At 37.7% G+C, this 19,131-nt stretch overlaps 1 protein-coding gene across 1 annotated transcript; it reads right to left on the reverse strand.

Moving 5' to 3' along the window:
* Positions 1 to 18,248: 18,248 nt before the first annotated feature.
* Positions 18,249 to 19,042, reverse strand: LOC113507310. The gene is made up of 2 exons (XM_026890175.1): positions 18,809 to 19,042; positions 18,249 to 18,702 (listed from the first exon to the last, which is right to left on the reverse strand). The coding sequence occupies exons 1-2, from the start codon at positions 18,855 to 18,857 to the stop codon at positions 18,422 to 18,424; spliced, it is 330 nt and encodes a 109-aa protein (XP_026745976.1). The 5' UTR covers positions 18,858 to 19,042; the 3' UTR covers positions 18,249 to 18,421.
* Positions 19,043 to 19,131: the final 89 nt, after the last annotated feature.

The raw sequence follows: 19,131 nt of genomic DNA on the forward strand, positions 1-19,131 counted from the left end.
ATTTTATGGTTACATTGACTTTAGCGCTTAATCTGTTCATATTATGCTTACAATATCACATTTCAGACAATTATAACGACTTCTTTTATTGTTCTTGTATAATGTATTCGTGTTTTAAGAATTCATGCTAAGTAGGAGTACGAATATTTGAATTGTGGTTTTTCCTAAAATATTTTTGCCAATTTGAATACTTTACATAATTTTTGACAAAGTACATATTTTATTAAATGTACACTGCTACATATTATTAGGTCTACATTTCCTCGAGCAGCTTTCTTGCGCTTGCGCACGGTGCACTATTGTTCCGCACCCGCGCTACTAGTGAAACCACATCAACTTATTACCACTCCTATTTATTTGCTTAAGTTACTTTTCTTTTCATGCTTATGAGTAACAACTTATTACATATTAGCAAATAAAAAAGGCTGTTGCTAATCCAGATAGAATTACTTACTTCAAATGCAATAAATTGTATCGTAGTAGGATTAAAATGAAGTCGGATTGTTTTTATGTTAGTATTAGGTGATATATATATATTATGTTTGTTTCACAAACGTAAAAATCACATGAACTCCCAGACTCAGAACAAGAATCCGCGTCACGTCGCACACAATGGGTTTTGAGTTTGGCGTGGTGACCTCAACCACTCAGCTATCTATGCAGTCAGTTATATCCTCATTGGATATTCTCCAAGCTTGGGGAAGGAGGAGAGTAGTCCCGGAATTTTGCCGGCTAAAGGCAGTAGAATGCCACATTCTTCCCTTATACCAGGGACCACGGGACTCAATACAATCAAATCAAACCTTCGCGGTCTCTGTACAACCATGTCCTCACAGACCATCAGTGCCGTTTTATTCATAATAAGGCACTTTAGGCCAATGCCTAGGGGCCCACTATGACCAGGGGCCCACCACCAAAGTAGGAATCTAAAAAAAGCTCGATAAATTTGTCACTGAATGAAAATAACTTGAACCATGCGGGCCCCCACTCCTTTGTTACCTCGAGGCCTCGGGGCCCCTGGGCCCCTAGATCCGGCCCTGCAGACCATACCTGTACTGATCTGACATTAGACACAATACCTTTGCCTCCAACCGCGAAACGTAAGAGGTTTCACGCAGGTACATATTACCTACTGTTACTCGTTAAGAATGAAAGTACGCCCATTGATGCTTTGAGATAAAAACCCGCGCTTCGCATGAACTAGCGCCATTAACTATAGGTGTCGCTAGAAGCGTTATTTTACGTAATGAATAGGTGGATTGAAGACTTTTTGTTTGTGAAACCAGTTATTATAACGTTGATGAACTGTTACAAAGTAAATAGCTGGAAAAATAGTATTTGTGTTTAAAAATAAAAATATGATTTTCATATTCATAATATACGTATACACGCATTTTTATGTACATTGTAATTGTAAACTGTGATTTATTCTCAATCACTAGGAATAACTTCTGCTAAAAACAGGTATAATCTAGTCTTAAGACTCAACTTCATATTATAACATCCGCTAACGTCTATCAAATACAAACCAAAATCCACACTTCACCGGTCACATTAGCATTCACAAACCTATCCTACATACAAATCTAAGTTTTGACAGAACAGATCAGGATCCTACAAAGGCTTTTTAATAACACGGTGTGGTGAGACACCTCGGCCCGCCATTGAGCTGTCAACCTGTGACGTGAGACACGACGGGGTGAACTCGAGTGACCTTACTCAATACATGCATGACTATGTCGATGTACGATTCATAAAACACATGTGTATATGTTTTGTCTGTCTTCAAAATATTTATTTTGATTCTTCCGGTATTCAGTGCAGTCTTGTAATAACAATGTTCAAATCTGTTTGGATCGTTACAATTTAAAAAGTAACTTAGCTTGCAAGTCTCATCCTAAATTTGTGCATTGACAATCATATATAAAATATGAAAGACGAAAGACATAAAAATCAAAAAAAATATCAGTTGAAAAAATGTTAATGCATTGTATTTTTACTTTAATTCAAGTTTCTGCGTTCAGAAATAAAATGAATATGTTGAATTCAATTGAATCCGGGCCGCCGGCTAGCGGTGCCTCAAAATATTGAGAAACAGGACTTATCGGAGTTGTGGAATGCCATCAACGTCCGGCTATCTCCAAACCGTCCCGGTATCGCGCCCGGAGACAAATGCCCGCTAATTGGCCCGCCCCTGGCTACTCAACCACTAGGACACATTTTCCATTACAGGCGTTTGATTAAATCTATAATAGAGTAATCAGTTTAAATAACCTTAGAACTTTTGATTTGATTTTAAATATTATGTTATAAAGTTACAAATATATATTTTTTAAGAACTTTTTGATGCCGGAGGTAGAGCTGTCATGTGGAGCCAATCTTGTAATTTACGAAATTTGCAAGAAAATGATATGCAGGAATTAATAGTTAACTCATTCAGATTCTAAAAAACCCTTTCACGAAATTCCGGTTGCTGCTAGCAGCAAGTTAAAAAAGCTTGTTTCCGCTACTTATCATAGTTATTTAATATTCCCACATAAAATATTTAAATTTCTATCACAAATAGTATCACGAAACAAAAACAACGGAAACAATTAAACTATGATGTTATTCGCAGAGATTTTATAGTTTCCGATGAAGATAATCATTTTCTCATTAAAATATAAGAGTTTTAACTGACTACTACCGAGTATTATAATGTGGTGTGATGCTGTTAAAGTGTATATTCACTTGTAGTTCAAAGCGGACTGATTCCACTAAGTTAATGTCCAACAAATCCATACCGGGGCATTCCACCATGTTTTTGTATCATTGTACGACATTATAAACATATCAACAATAGCCCCGTTATTGCATATCTGATAGCAAATAGGCTAACAGTCTAATACATCAGATGGTTTGAACGATTCTGTTTAAATGGTGGTAGAGAACGCACGGCGGCGCGCGGGACACGACCCGGCCGCGTTTGGACAAATACTACTTCAATGTGGACTGTAAAATGTGCCAGAATACGAGTTTTGTAAAGAGCAAGGAATAAGAATAACGGTTTTTTAGTTAGGAAAAGAATGATTAACTCTTGGGAAATGTTGCGTTCTTGTATTTCAGTATTTTTCTCTTCAGATAGAAAAGTTGATGTACAAAAAGAGTTAAAACAATGCCTCAAGTACTAGGACAATACATATCATACCTTCATATGCTTGGAAGGGAATATGTTCTGCTTCAGGTTTCATAGTAAGGTAAGTTCAATCTTCATTACATTTGCATGGTGTTCCAGATCAGGATATCTAAATACGCGGCCGGCTGGTCCACGCGCCGGCCGTCGCCGGATGATGCACGGCCGGCGCGGCTAACGGCCCGGCCCGGCACGGCACGCCTAACTTACGATACTGCCACATCTGTCCCATTTACTCGCATAAAACGATGCATTCATATTAAATGTTTGCGGTCTTTCGGTACGCGTTTACGACCAATTCTCATTGGACGAGTTATGGCGGTATTTATTGTAAAAGTAAGTAGAAAGTTATTTCCGTGTTGAGTGTCGGGAAACGCTTTGGTAGCTGTGGGAAATTCGGCTCTCAGCGCTAGACTCACCTAGGAAAATCAATTGATAAAAACCATATTTCATGCCACACCGGTATTAGGAAGTTTGATCTATTTCCCAAAGACATTAAAGTTGTTAGCTGAAAATGATTACTTCCTACTCATGAACTATTTCTTAAACAAATACAATTTTAATATATTACACCATGACTGTCATAATACACTGCTTGAGCGTGGGGACTAGAACACTGATGTCTGCTAGCTCCCTCAATACAATAATTTATACCGGAAGCACCAATTGAAGGATCGTCTTCGAGGGGAGCGGGTCTTTGTCCTATAATGACACTATGATTTGGTTTAAGGAGTGCTAGTAAATATAGTGGTACACATATCTGTATAATTTACCTAAGAAAAGAGTTAGAAATGAAGCCCATAAAACATGTTTCAGAACGCTATTGTGAGGGTATTAGACTGCAAGCACTTAATATTCCTTAATCTATGTTTTGTGGCAGACTTCATACTTCAAACCGCAGGAGACATGTTACTGTAATGTCGGAGTCCGAAGACAAGTGACAATTTTAGAAGCGTTGGTGTCGATCGCATCGCACAAATGACGAGTGGCGAGGAGTGACGATCCTTTTCATCCAGTCATTTGACTTCGAATTGTCTTTGAGCTTTAAACATTTGAGATTTGATCAACTTTGCCCCTTGTATATTTGCGCTGGACAGAGGGAATCGTAAGCAAATTGCAAGCAGATAAAAGTGGCGTGTTCGTGAGGAGAGATCCTCGTTGTAACCACGACCGCTCCTAGAAGAGTGCTACCACTAATAAAGAAATGAGAAGTAGCGGGCTTAGTAGTTAAAGTGAAACATAGCGTGTCACCTCCTAGGCTTGGGGCGCAGGATCTCGTGCGGCGCGGGCTGGCGGCGCGGCGTCCAGGCGGCGCACGCGCAGGCTCGCTCCACGCGCGGCTCCCCCGTGCCCGCGCTGCCGCCGCCGCTCAGCGGGGCCGCCTCCGCTCGCGGCGTACACGCATCCTCACTAAAAAAAACAAGAACACTGTATTATTATTATAGGTCATGGTATTCCGCAGTATTGAAATGAAAACAAGTTATGAAGCCAAGATTTGGTGATGGACGAGATACCTTTGAGTCTACACACTAGTACGTAGTCATTCCTAGTCTCGCCAAGTGCCGCTGTTGTTGGATGAGTAAGTGCCATATAAATTACCCTGTCCACTGAATCATGTATGAAATATGCCAATGTATATTATGGAGTACAAGGACAACAAAATTGTAAAGATGCAGGTATAAGACAATTTTAAATAGTAATTTGCTACACTAAGGTTACGGCTTTAATAAATCTGATACGTCCTAGCTAATTATTAGTAGCTACCGTCGAAAGCGGAATGTTAACAAACATCTGTTAGGATCGGGCAGTAAACAAATTGCCCTTTGCTACCTGAACACTCCGTTATCCCAGTAGCGTCCAGATTGCGCCAAATGATAGGCCTTAAATACATTCTATCTTTTAAGAGGATTATAAATATTGGTGTAAACTAATACTATCAGCGCAAATAACGGTCGGCTTACTGTTAATTTATATATTTTATTAGTGAGATAACCTTATGGGCTTAGTCTTAATAAGCTCAGCTCCGAGCTAAGCTTTGTGCTAGATCTGTATCTGTGTGCGTGCTCGCTAATTACTGTTCCAGACATACTTGTCCGGAATTGTCGCTGCCACAATCATTGCTAATCGCAAAAACATGGGGCATTTCTACTTCTTCCTTTTGCGGAGAAAGGATATACACATGTTTTTTTAAAAGGAACGTAACAGAAATTCCATGTTCCTCAAATGTTTGTTAAATACAGATAAGTTAAATTTCTATGAGCGGTAATGCTACCTATCAAAGTCACGACATTTGTCAAAAATGTAAGTATAAATAAATGAGGTTTTAAATTTTCAAGAAAATTGTTCGGGCCGTCTAGGTTTTAAATTCGCAAATACTGTAATCGGACTAATACTAACAACAATTTAAAAAGTTGTGTTAAAAAATGACTTGCTCCTCTAAATACATGAGCAATAATGAGCATAGATAAGTATACAATGCAGCTCTTTCGCCCATGAAATATGACAAGATACCACATATAGCCATGTCATAAGTGCAATCCCATCCAAGAACTGTGCCGCCGTGCCTCGCGTACGTCACGTCCGCGCGCCCCGACACCGGCTGTGTTTGTCGTGTCGCGCGCACAATGAGCCCCTGTGGGTGCACACGCGCAGACGTGCGTACGCGAGGGAATACGTTACCGGTTCGTTGCTATTTGAACTAGATACGGTTCGCGGAACTGTTCTTTGATAATGCTTTTGAATATTAAGCTCTTTGTATTATCATAAAGGGCCATTTACACGTGGATTGCAAAGTAATACAAATATTTTTGAATCGGACTTTAGAGTAAAGAAAATTTTTGGTTGGTTGTGAAACTGTAAATATCTACGACCAGTTAGAAAAACATAAGTAACAGTCTAATTAGATTAGAAAAAAAGATCGGCTCAGCCGTCAATTGTCTAACAGTATTTAAGAAATACAGTAAGTTCGATTATGATGATAACATCTGTAATACAGCATAATTTCAAATAATTTGGGAAGGCGTATTGTCTATATACAGTAATATAATAATTAATCATGACTGACAGACTTATATAAAAACTACTGTTACCTAAGTCTAATTTGCTTGAAATTAGACTTTGACCGCTTGAAAAGAATATGATTTGAATCGATCATAAAGATGCCTCACTTGGATCAGAAAACTGAAAACTATAAAACTTAAGTTTCGGAAAGACGAGTTGGATGTTAGTTATTACCTACATAGAAGCGTTTATTCATAGTTTATATCTAGTGTTTCAAGGCTACTGAACTTGACATTACAACATTAACATATGAAATCAAAACAAACTCGAGTGAAATGGCACGCGACGGCCACGGTGACGGCACACCTACAGCCTTTATGTTCACGGGCCATCGGACATCGGACTACGGGAGCGGCTTCCTTCCACTCCCTACGTTCAGTTGATTGGAAAGTTCTCTTATGTCTGTGACTCATTGGGCTAATTGACGATGTTGGATTTTCTTTTTTTTTTAGAACCTTTTTGAAGCCAACGCTTACATGCGAGCTAAAATGTGTCTCCTTTTTTGTTTATTCGTAAAGTATGTGTAAAGGAATTTTATTTCGTCTAGTTTATTCTTTATCCCCTATTCACCCATGATAATATAAACATTTCCTCTCTCCTTATTCTTGTTCTTTCAAAAATTCTTTAATCTTAATCAAGAACAAAATAAAAGAAACAGACATTAAATATAAGGTATGTATGAAAAAATGCGTTCATTCGTGTTAAGGGGAAACTTAATTTGATTCCCAAAACTTTTGCTTTGGTACACTAATTTCGTTGGAAATTACCCCGCAATCATGCGGGCAAGCCGTTCGGCTTGCCTTCATTATGTCAGGAATACCTGAGGATCTGCTCTCGGCGCACAGGTGGAGAGGCTGTATTAAATGAAACTTATTTTGGTGTACTGTTTTATAAAGTAAGTAAGCGTTTCCGTAGCGACGGGGACAGGAAAAGTAACTAATCCAATAGCCTCAAAGAAATAAAGTTGTTTAGTGTATCAGATACAAATTAGCACCTCAAAATTATAATAAAAAATATCTTAAGGGACTTCATTAAAAGTAAATGAACGTTAAACTGAATTTTGGTTAAAAATTAAACAGCAAATCTCGCCAGAAAATCTTGCTTCCCGAAGCTGGTAGCGTTGTATTAATAATTTGTGAGAGGTTTCGAGTATAATTGAGTGTCTGCGCTTCGTCGCCATCAATCATGCGGCTGACAGCTGCCGAAATGGCAGGATGTTTGAATTACTGAGCTCTGCGCTACTGGGCTTGTTGTAAAGCTCATTTGGACAAAAGGACCATTGAGTAATGAGGAACCTTACCGCGACTCACTGGGTTCTACTGTTCGGATTCTAATCCCGTTGGTAATTTTAAATGACGGATACCATGTACATGGCGTAAAACTTTTGAGTTTTTAACGTTTTAAGGCTAATCTCAGCCATAACCCATATTATTTTGGGTTTCATAGGCCTATATATTTACTCTAAAGACCACAAATAAAGTAGTTATATGCAGTAAATAATAAGAACGTTTATCAGTCTATGAATATGATTTCTCTACCATAATGTTTCACGCGTATATCATTAGAAATGATATTACTGACAGTACCTATCGGGTATTGGTAACTTATTTAATTAACGTCTGAATGATTGATATCTAGACGCGGCGCGTTATTTGAACCTTAACGACATGTGCAACATCGAGCTATTTTAATATCATTCGATGCTTATAATATTAGTGTGTAAATGAGCTATAGTTGAAAAAGAGTCGATTACATTACGGAGATATCGAATAGTTGAAAAAACATATTTGTGGTAGTAATATGCATGTATTTAACCCTTCTTTTGCTGGTGGTTTCACAAACACTCAAGTCGCGGACCTAAAGCCTCCCAGACCCAGGACAAGCATTCGTGGGTCACACAAACGTGACTTCTCCGCAAGTATGAACCCGCGGCACGTCCCGGTCAGTGATTTTTATTCGGCTACCCGCGCTGTCAAAAGTTAGATATACCTTTGGTCCTATCATTTTTGCTGAAAGGACCAGACCGATATATTTATTTAACGAGGTATACTAATATGGAATTCATTTACAATAACTTTAAAACGCATCCTCGTTAGTGCTATAAAAACATTCATCGTTTTTAAGCGAGATTAACACGTCTATTTTGTATACTTTAAAACAAGTTATTATGAAGCAAAAACGACAATTAGAATGGCACGACTTAATTACAAAGTACTTGATTGCAGAAATTAAGAAATTATTCGAAATAGCTGGATATAAAGTTGAGTGGACACTGCTCTTTAAGAAATGTAAATCGTCTCTATTTTCGTACTCATTTTATAGCCTGACATTATTAAAATACAAAGGTAATGTGTGGTATAAGGAATTAATTTTATACTTAGTACAGTAATTATGCAAAAGTATTCAAGTGAACGGTTGTTTATAACAATTTGTTGATATAAACATACAATGTTACCTACATTCCTTAATGTTATGAATTGCGTAGGTTTTTATTGCTACTAATTTAAATCTTTTAATGGTTACATGGTGCAGAGGGCGTGACAGATCTACAAACTGCAAAGTTGCATTTTTAATAGTATCCTCACATATTTTGCCACATAACATGTTAGCTATAAACTCAAAGCGCAATACTATAAATTTCAAGTGAAGCGAATGATATAAACAACGTATGATATAAATACTAACTCTCTGTGGTCCGGTAGCTAATGTTTTGTTATTAATCATAGGTCAGGCTGTGCGTGATGCGGAGATGCGCGGGGGCAAGATGCGCGGGGGCAACGCCTACTCCTACATTTTATTTATTGTTCTAAAGCAGCGATGCAGAAGTACAACAGAGAGAAAATAATTAGCGTAGTTTTTATTCAAATAGCAAATACATTGGTTTTATGTCACTTAAACCTCTTCATCCTCGTAATATCCAATTCAATAATATAATCCTACTGTGGACCTGTGATCCTTCTGCCCATATCCCGACACGACGGTCGGCTGCCTTTCTTTATTACCCAGTAATTTGTCGCGGCGAGACACGCCGCATTGTTTTAACGTGAACATCTACAAATATTTCTGTTCCCCTCAGCGACACCACGAGAACCTTATCTCAGGTAGATAAATACATTATAACAAGATGTGTGCTTCATGCTCATGATTTAAATGAAGGAAGTAAGCGTATGTGTGGACCTTGGGTTGATTACAATCAGTGATGGATTGATTCTGTTAGCAAAAGTTGTGTTACTTGATATTTGTGAGTTGACTGATACAAACTTATATAAACAAAAGATGATGTATCATTGTTTAAGAAATATGCTTAGAACATGGTCATCAACAGGATAAAACTACGGGTGCACAAGAAATTTACAGTCTCCCAATGAGATCAGCATTGGACCAGTTGCTCAAGAAATAATGAAATTATACCTTTTAACTGGTAAAGTGTCTAAAAGAAAAACCGCTTGGAAACCTGATAATTAAATTGACGTCGACTATGAGCAGCCGTCGCTCGCGGCGCTAATTTAATATTGTCGCCGAGATACGGTGCAGATCGTATTTAATATTATCTATTTGCTATCTTGCCTCATTAATTTAACGACAATAAAACTCTACATCAATAAAACCACAACAAAACTGGCTGAGCGGTAAAGTCGCCTCGAACTCGAAATATCGATTTTTCGTCTGAATGAATAATTTTCTTATAATGACTTCTAAAGCCCATTTATGTGCTCATTAAATCGGATGAACAGACAATCTTAATACGATCAGTAACATCGGGAATCAATTAACTATAACCCGATAACAGAGCAGATGTCAGTGGACAAGGGTGGCCGTGTTCACAAGTATGCGCGGGATATTATAGCAGCGTACTGCAGTCGACATCGTATCGAATATCTATCTCAAACACATAAAAATTTCAATGAATATTTTAACGTTTATAACTTTATTCACTCAATAAATATCGGTGCTATTTTATTTTTAATTTAATGCAAACTTAATATCTTGTTTTATCTTATCATTTAAAATTTAACGCAGCTTAAATTTCGCCATAAAAATGTCGGGCGAAAATATTTTTTCTTGTAAACAATTTACACCCAGCGGGAGTTTTATCTCACTTCCAAATTGTTTTGAAATGCAACAACATGCCACGTGACGTGTCTCCTTGCGCCCGGACGGTTGGCCAGCCTACCGTATACCTGACACAATGGAATCCAAAAACGGACAAAAACTGGCCGAAGGAGGATTTATGTGGCCCTCTCGGATGCCACGCGTTCCTTCGCTTTATGCCCTACGGCGATATTCCGCATACTGTATATTTTGATGTCATCAAATCCTTTTGTAAATGTCAAGTTTCGAGCTACTGAATAGTTGGTCGTTGACCTGAATGAATTAACTTTTTAATCGAGAGGGCGCGCGGGTGGTTGCGTGCTGCCGTAGGTTTGTTCAATTGGTAGACAAGTTACATCACGAGGTTATTACACTGGTACTGATACCGTAGTTAGTTACCCTAAAGTTTCAGTTTATTGTATGGCTTTTAAATTTCTTTGTTGTCGTCATGACGAATTCCTGTTCTACTCGTAAGCTTCATTTAAAAACAAGTATCACAAATATTTGACCCGTTTAGCTATCAAAATCGTAACCCTTTACACATTTAGTCACGGTTCTTTAAGATTTTATTTCTTCTTTAAAACAGCAGTTGTATTCAACGAAAGCAAGCATGAAATCCCAACACGGATACCGTGTAGATTGAACTGTAAGCATGGCGACTGCAAAGCTCGCTTTAGTTACCAATAAATAACGTCAAGGTGTAATAAAACGTTAATGCGTGACTCTTAAATACTGTTACAGCAAATTGTTGTTGATCACAACACTCCGCTAACTTTCACTAGTCAGCTTCTTCATTCCCATGGTTTTTACACTTTTTACATTCGACATGGGATTCTCACATGAATTATAATTGGCATAATTTTCTAAAAAAGTAAGCATCATGACAGCATCTCACTTGTGCTATTGTACGCGATTAGTTGAAGAAAATTAATTGCTAAGTTTAAATACCTCGGCGGGTACGAGGCACACCGCTATGTTACTGCCGCGTCATAAACTATCCATGATAATATGAGATAAGTGATGGTCAAACTCGAATGCCACACGAGCTTGTCGTCTGTAAAGTTATTACTGTGAATAGGTACTTATTACAAACTGTCTGGTTTGCTCCCTTAATAATTCCGTACAAAAGGACCAAGAAACCCAGAGATATTTTAAATCGTCGACATTTTCCACTGTCAGGTTTTGGTACGCATTGAATATGAATGGATTAAAAGAAATACGAACTGTTCTTATCTGTGAACAATTATAAAGTTATGTCGTGCCCAAATGATGCACGAATCAAGTCAATTAAAATTAGCATAAGTGTACGAGTTGAGTGGATGTATGGATCATGTCGAGTGCATTCCGATGCGTATTTTAATTGCTTTTAACTCTGACATGACGATATCCAGCGTCTTGAACCGAAATAATACTTTGTGATAGCGACTGTTCCGGATTGCGCCAGTCTTAACTACCAGGATATGATGACTGCTAATGTGGAGCGAAGTACTTTGTATAATCTTTGTGAAATTGACAGCTTTTAATCTTAAAAGCTTTTTTCCAATGGAGGCTTGTCAAACAAAACTTTGTGCTTTGATGTACAAATCTATGAAGGTGCCTCTTTGGAATAGGTTTTAAGGGATGAAACAAGTCAATTTACTCTTAGTTATCTAGCATCGGAAAAAGTCCATGCTAAACTTAAATTCATTGTTAAGGCTGACCGTCCCATCATAAAAGCAAAATTAATAAACTATTAAATCAATATTTACGTCGACAGTATTACTCGCATAACCTATCTCTATCACTGCGATGTCTACAAGCGTTAAAGACGTCGCGATATGTAAACATCAGTCACCCATCGATACACGACCGACGCGACATATCGGCGCATCAATCAATATGAGTCCTGGCATATATTAGCGATACAGTCAGATAGACTCGACCACAGATACAGACATGGGTAGAAGTGGAGAGAACGATGTTTATTAATTTTGTTATCAACTAATAACAAACCGGTGTAGCAAGACTTCTTACCGTATAATTACTTTTATATTGCTCATTTGTAACTATGCTTCCTGTACTACGCAAGTCCATGTATACACCTTGGTACTTGTAAAGTGGTTAATACGTTTTAATCAGCCTACTATAATTTTGAGATGCCTGAATTTCTGATTAATGCACCTAACCTAAACCATCAACCGTATATGAATTGAAAATGTTTGGTGATAAAATATGATCTACAATAATCTACATATTTGTTAAAAATAATGAAAAGGATCCAATTATAACCCCTCATGCTTCTAGTTCCCTCATCAGATCAGTTTGCAAGTACCGTAATATTAAATTGTTAGCAAAATATAAGTGACTAGAGAGAGTTACGTAGGATTGGTCAATCGTCAGTTAAACACTCGTGTGTTATTGCTTTTAATAAGTAGTCAAAGACAAAATAATGTCTGGTACCTACATCCATATAAAAATTGAATTCTTTCAATTTTTATATGGATTTATTTCGCATTCTTATGTTCCCGAGGGAGATCAATAAAACTATTTTAAGTTTTATAGCAGCCACCAGTTAACCGTATGTATGGTTACATAAATAACTAGTAGTTAGCAGTTAAACAAGTCTTACAAACGCAGTTACTTTAAAACTTTAAAACAGAAAGCTCGAGAAAAATTGCATTAACGATACTTTAACTGTTTAGCTAAGAATTTGAAAGGATTTTAATTATTTTTGGGGCACGTATATTGGAATGAATTGAAAGCGGAATTCCAATAGTATCTTGATGATCGTACTAAAGTGGGGTATTTTGCTAGAGGGCGCGGCAGTAGTCTCCTACAATCTTAATGTGCGCAAGTTAACACCGCTCTGTAATGAAGAACAGAGTGGCTCTCACCTCTTTATGGACATCCTGCTCCCCTAATATAGAGTCTTGAAAGCAGGTATCCCTTTTGATGTCCTTAAATATAACTTCAACATAATTTAAGGAGGCGGTATCTCTCAGCGTTAATTGTTAGACTATTTAAGTACAGTTTTGCCTTTAAAATAAAGCGATTAATATGAGAAGAATTTCGCCCGTGTTATTACGATGCGCTAATTACTGAGTAACATTCTAATTCAGAAACCGGTGCGGTCATTAGCAGGCAGCGGCCCACAGCGGTGACGTCAGCATATAATAGGTGAGCTATCTCACTTGTGGTCAAATCACTCATAGCCTTTCTACGTCTTAGGTGAGAAATCTCTTTGTTTCTATAGTACTTTTTACTGAGTTCAACGTAACATTGCAACTGGTAAATAAATGTTAGACTGTCCATTTTTTTTGTGAAGAGTTCTTTGCATTTACCCTGATAGCAAGCTCTAGCGAGGCTAGCCCTGAGTGCTTTACCGGACTTCATTACTAGACTGTTATATTTGCTTTAAAATCATGAGGACCGAAATTATTTTATGTAAGTATTTGATGAGGAGAGCATGGAGCATTTTTCCCACGAAATGAAAAAGTGACTGAAGTCAAAACTGTTTTGTCTGGCAGTGAAGAAATTAGCAATTTTGTCATTAATTATTATTGAACCCAGAAGCAATTCCCACCTCATATTATAGATAATAAACAGAGTATAAAATTCTTTTGTTTCTACAGTTTTGTAATAACCATTTTTGATAAATGCGGTGGTTCTGCTAAAAATGGTTAAATACAGATCAAGAACGTTATCGATAATTTATAATTAATGTAACAATACTTCCCAAGAACCGCAAGAATTGTCATCGTTATCTGCATGTTTATTTATTTATTTATTTATTTTTAGGTTAGCCAACAATTGTTTACACAATACATTTACAATTTATTAACTGCTAACAATAACAGGTGTAACAATCACTTATAGGCTAACACCGCATGCACAAAAATTAAACGGATGGAGATAACAATAACAATGCAAAATTCCGTTTTTATGGCAAAAACAAACAAGACAAGATGTTTAATTAATTCCGCTTGAATTAAGCGGAAAAATAGAAAAGAGAACAAACATATCATGAAATATTAATACAAACAAAAATTCTAAATATGTTATTATTAAGAAAAATGACAGATACCACAATAATAATTAATTGTTTACAAAATTAATAAAATTAAGTAAGTAAAGTAGTCAAATCATTAGGTATTAAAAAAAAAAAAAAAAAAAAATGTTGTTGTGGCTCTATTCTTGTTTCGACGATTTTATGACAATTATTATATTACAGGTTCCTACAGTTTTGTTGTTTGACGCATCGACTTTTTTAATAATTTGTCAAGCGGCAAGTTGAAGCTTAACGTTAGGAAGTTTATAGTTTTCGGATAGACGGCTACAAAAGCTTTTTTTTATTTATTTGTACTAAGTAGTTTTATTTACTGTACGTGATTAATAAGTCGATTACAAAGTGTCACACTAAACAGTGACTTTAAATAATTTTGGAAGATTTTATTAAGACTAAAATATATATATATATCTTTGTGTTTAATTACAAATCTAGATTTTCTTCCCAGCCACACTACCTTAATTAATAGCTACTAAAAAAATCTGTAAAAATAATAGCATTAGCAGAAAACTGGCACTCCAACTTAAATAATATGTAATTGTAATCGGTACTAATGTCAACGACACTTGTTTTCGATAAGTCACGTGACTTAAATTTATCACATCCACGGAACCAGCAATTCCTTCAAGAGTCTTCTCTGATCAAGAGCTCCAACTTGTTCCAAATCCGGTCGCAATAAGCTTTATTCAAAGTATGGAAATAACATTTTTTTCCTAAAGCCATCCGTGAGGTAAACTTAAGTACTTCCTCAACATTTTATGTGCCTGTTATATTGTACTTGCATACGTAAAAAATTGGTAATGAATGCTATGAAGTTACATTATTGCTATTAACACCAAAAACAGTATTCTCGAATACAGGTTTTAAAATACCGAATGAGTGTCAGCCTTCTTATGCAATTCACTTCCACAAGTAAATAAGAAATCTTCCACAATACAAGTTACCGGCGACTTTAAAATATCAACGTAATAAGCAAACCATGTAGGTACACAGTGGTCGAACACGCAAGCAATTCTAAGGAAAATCCCAAACAGTGCGTTGCACAAAATTAAGTTGTTCCAAGTAAAACTATGCAAACTTATCTACATAGTCCCAAGGCCCTACCGATCTGTAAACACCGCGTACTGCACTTTCGCTGCGGGTGCTACAATAGGCCAATTTCCCACAACCGTGGGAGTGTTTTTTCCTCTAAATAAGATCGTGCATACCTAGCCATCCATTCCAGTGCTCACGTCTGTTTCACTACCACTGCACTGCACTGCACTGAAAACTTTTACTTTTCCCGGCGTGGCGCGATGGCGTCGCTAGCGCAGTCCGTGCGGTGCGGCGCAGGCGCTTACGAGGCGCGCACGACACTGCCGCGACCCGCGCCCGGCTCTCCTATAAATTCTTTACAAGACTCGTGCCAGAGCTTGGCCCTGTACAGTCGGGCACGGCGCCGCCTGCGCGAGCCCTACACGCTTTTAACTTTACTAAAAGCTCAGAACACTTCATGTTAAGCTTCTCCTACAATTTTGGTATGTGATCAAAGGTTGTTTAATAAAATGATTCCAATTCAAATCTTCCGTTGTTATGACTTAAGATTAAATAAGCGTCTCATAATTTGAATGCCAATATTTCGAAGGCACAATATGTAATATAATTCATTGTTCATGGAGCATGGTCTGAACTTCATAAGTAACAATACTATCGTGAGAAATATAAGTGACTCACATTACGAGGCTGAATAGAAGCTCAGCATCTCTCAGGCTCAGAGAGGCTGAACATATTACAGTAATGAGCTTTTAAAGCGAAATAATGAAGGTAATAACATCAAAGGTTGAAAGCAGAACGTACGCAATAAAATGGTTGAATTCTTTTGTAAAGGGGAAAGGCGAGAAAACACCCAAGGTGAAAGATAACACAGATCTTAAACTGCATATTTTCGCGTCAAGATATAATCTTGAGCGACCACGTGGGCTTTAATTATAAAATTAAGCACAGGATTGTACCTGCGGCCGGCGCGCGCGCAGCCTCCGGTCGTCGTTCGAGCAACCAGTCAGACCGCATGCTCCTCCCCCGCCCGCACACTTCTGTCCCAAACTTTAAACACCACACACGAAAATGTACCATAACTGCAGCAAGTAAAGCTCACATTGTATCGCAAGACAACGGTGTTTATGGTTATTTGGTATCAAAAACAAATACCTCTGCTATTTCGTACAAGACATGCCGTGCAGGGTTCTCTACATATTTGTCCAAACTTGGTCGGCAATGGACCGTATTCGGGGGGCGTAAGGCCGAATTCGTTCGCACCACTTGTAGAATGCACCTGCTTATAAGACCGTCACAATCATTGCACTTACTACAATATTGACTGGGTTTGTTATAACTGCCGTATTTTGATCGAAACACGTGAACCACGAGGAAACAATCACTCACGAGTATGCGGTCACTAGAATCACAAGCAACACTCGACAACTTTAATATATAATTGGTAATATCCGTCACTGCCATGCAAGGAGTGGCAAAATTAAAAAAGGGTAGTTAAATCCAATGCTCTTCGTCAAATAAAAGACATTTTTTCTTGTAGTGTCAGATTTTCAAGATAAAAAATAAACTGTTTTTATAAAGAGAGGAAAAGGCTCTGATGGCAAAATTTGGATATTTCAATACCTACTAATGTACTTAGCTATTTGTGTTAATGTTTATCAATATTAAATGAGTTACGTAGCTTTAGTCGTGAATAAATTAAAGTAAGTAACGGACAGAAATTATTGCCTAAATAAGTGCTTACCTCTGAAAACACAACTGGAAGTAGGTGGCAAGGTCTGACAGGTTGTTGGTAAACAAGTAAATGAGAACCTACTTCTTAGTAACTATAAGGGCTTATTGAAATACCAAAACTTTCAAGATTAATCTTAAGAATTTTTTGAGGGATCATTCGACAATGTGCATATCGCTGCATACGTCTCCAACGACAATTTCAAGAACTGAAAATCCCTTCTCGACACAGCACACGAAAGAAAACACTACACATCATCAAACTCTAGCATTCATTAAACATGTTGTAACGACAGCTTAATATTTTGATCGGCGCCAGCTATCGTACCGTTATTATAGAATCGGGTCACCACTTAATCTGTTAAATGTGTTACCAACACTATTTCATAGCTGCGGATCTATTGCACGCGTCATGCGGGAACGGAGCAGGGTACAACAGGGAGCGGCCACGGAAGAACATTCGCAAAAGCTTTTGTTACCACCGGGGAATTCATTAAACTAATATTGATCTTAAACGTAAAAGATACCAAAATAACTTTGCTACTTCAAAGAAAGCGTACAGAATATTAAACGTTACATTAAAAATATCTTTGCCGTAAATAGACCGCATGATCCAATCAATCAGTTATGATGCGCAGAAGCAGCTGAAGTGCGTCCGTTCCCAGAGGTGCTGGCCGATATTAACACTTAGCTAATTATGAGTAACGGGAAACGCTTGTGCTCAAATCAGGGCGCATTGCTTCCGCGCTAATTGATGACTTTACGATGGCCGATAGGTTACCTGCTCTCAAGTAGTTTCAAAGTCAATAGGTTTGTGTTTGAGTCTCACACACAATCTCCGAACTCGTTTAAATCGAAACTAATATCCCCTGGTCACGCAAGAAAAGAAAGCCAAGGACTTTGCTTGCACCGTTTGAATAGTTAAGCATATTCCTATAGAAAACTGTTGATAAACTTAGGCTTACAGTCACAAAGCTAGTTCTGCTCAAAACTCTCAGAATATAAATTATAAGTGACCATACCCGTACTACTGTCAAACTAACACAAGAACAAGTGAAATAAAATTTTAGGAATTGTTGTCGACTTAATCATAAAATTAAAGAAAAACAAAAGATATCAGGAATCATCTATTGTAATTTTTGCTTGTAGAAAAGTTGAATGTTAAATGATAAGGAAACAAAGGTCTTAAAGCCTCATCATTGTCTATGGACAGGTGTTGGATGGAATCTTTTTCATAATTATTTGTGAGTTGGAGTTAGATGGGGTCATGGTATTGTTACAGCATTGACCTACTGGCAGTATGGTGTTCTCCTAGAGTAGGGGTTGGAGCAAGGAGATTCAGGCTCCTCCGGGGTACAGGGCCACTTGGGTTTCTCCTTGTCCTCGTTCTCAGGGTGGCTCCCGTCCGCCGCCCCGGTGCCAGCCCCCGCCGCGGCTACCGGAGCTGCGGCGGCGGCCGCTGCAGGGGCAGCTGCTAAAGAATCCTCGGACTCAGCAGACACTTCACCGCTCTTCGTAAATAATGCTTTGTATGCAAGGGCGATGATCCCGGTGCCAGCCACAATACTTCCTAATAAACAAAAGTAAAATATATATACCGATTGTCTTCAAATTGCGCAAGCCACGTAAGTTGCAGAAACAATAGATTTGTAATTAAGTAAATAGTAACATCTTACCAGCAAGCGGCACTAAATTACGTCTATCAGGGGTATTCCGTTCTGCCATAGTAAGTCTGCTATGTAGATGATGTGATGTGGTGTGTTGATAAAGATTATTTTTTATTTCTCAGATTTAAAGCCATTTTTGTTGATGTTGTGTTAATTTTTGAATAATTCACGAAACGGAACTGAAACTGCAACTGTCCCTGACGTCTGTCGGTAATAGAGTACGCATCAAGACATTTTTGTGTCAATTTTGTTAGAACATTTTGAAAATAGATTTATTTGGAAAGAAGGATGATCTCCGCACTAAACTAAAGAGCTCCGCTCATAATGAAATT

The sequence above is a fragment of the Trichoplusia ni genome, unplaced genomic scaffold, assembly GCF_003590095.1.
Source record: "Trichoplusia ni isolate ovarian cell line Hi5 unplaced genomic scaffold, tn1 tig00001457, whole genome shotgun sequence".
Taxonomy (NCBI): Eukaryota; Metazoa; Arthropoda; class Insecta; order Lepidoptera; family Noctuidae; genus Trichoplusia; species Trichoplusia ni.

What these genes read in the sequence shown, in the direction of transcription:
- LOC113507310 (XM_026890175.1), bottom strand. Translation starts at nt 18,857, where the DNA reads ATGGCAGAACGGAATACCCCTGATAGACGTAATTTAGTGCCGCTTGCT. An exon ending in TAATTTAGTGCCGCTTGCTG is followed by an intron (nt 18,703 to 18,808) that starts GTAAGATGTTAC and finishes TTTGTTTATTAG; the next exon opens with GAAGTATTGTGGCTGGCACC.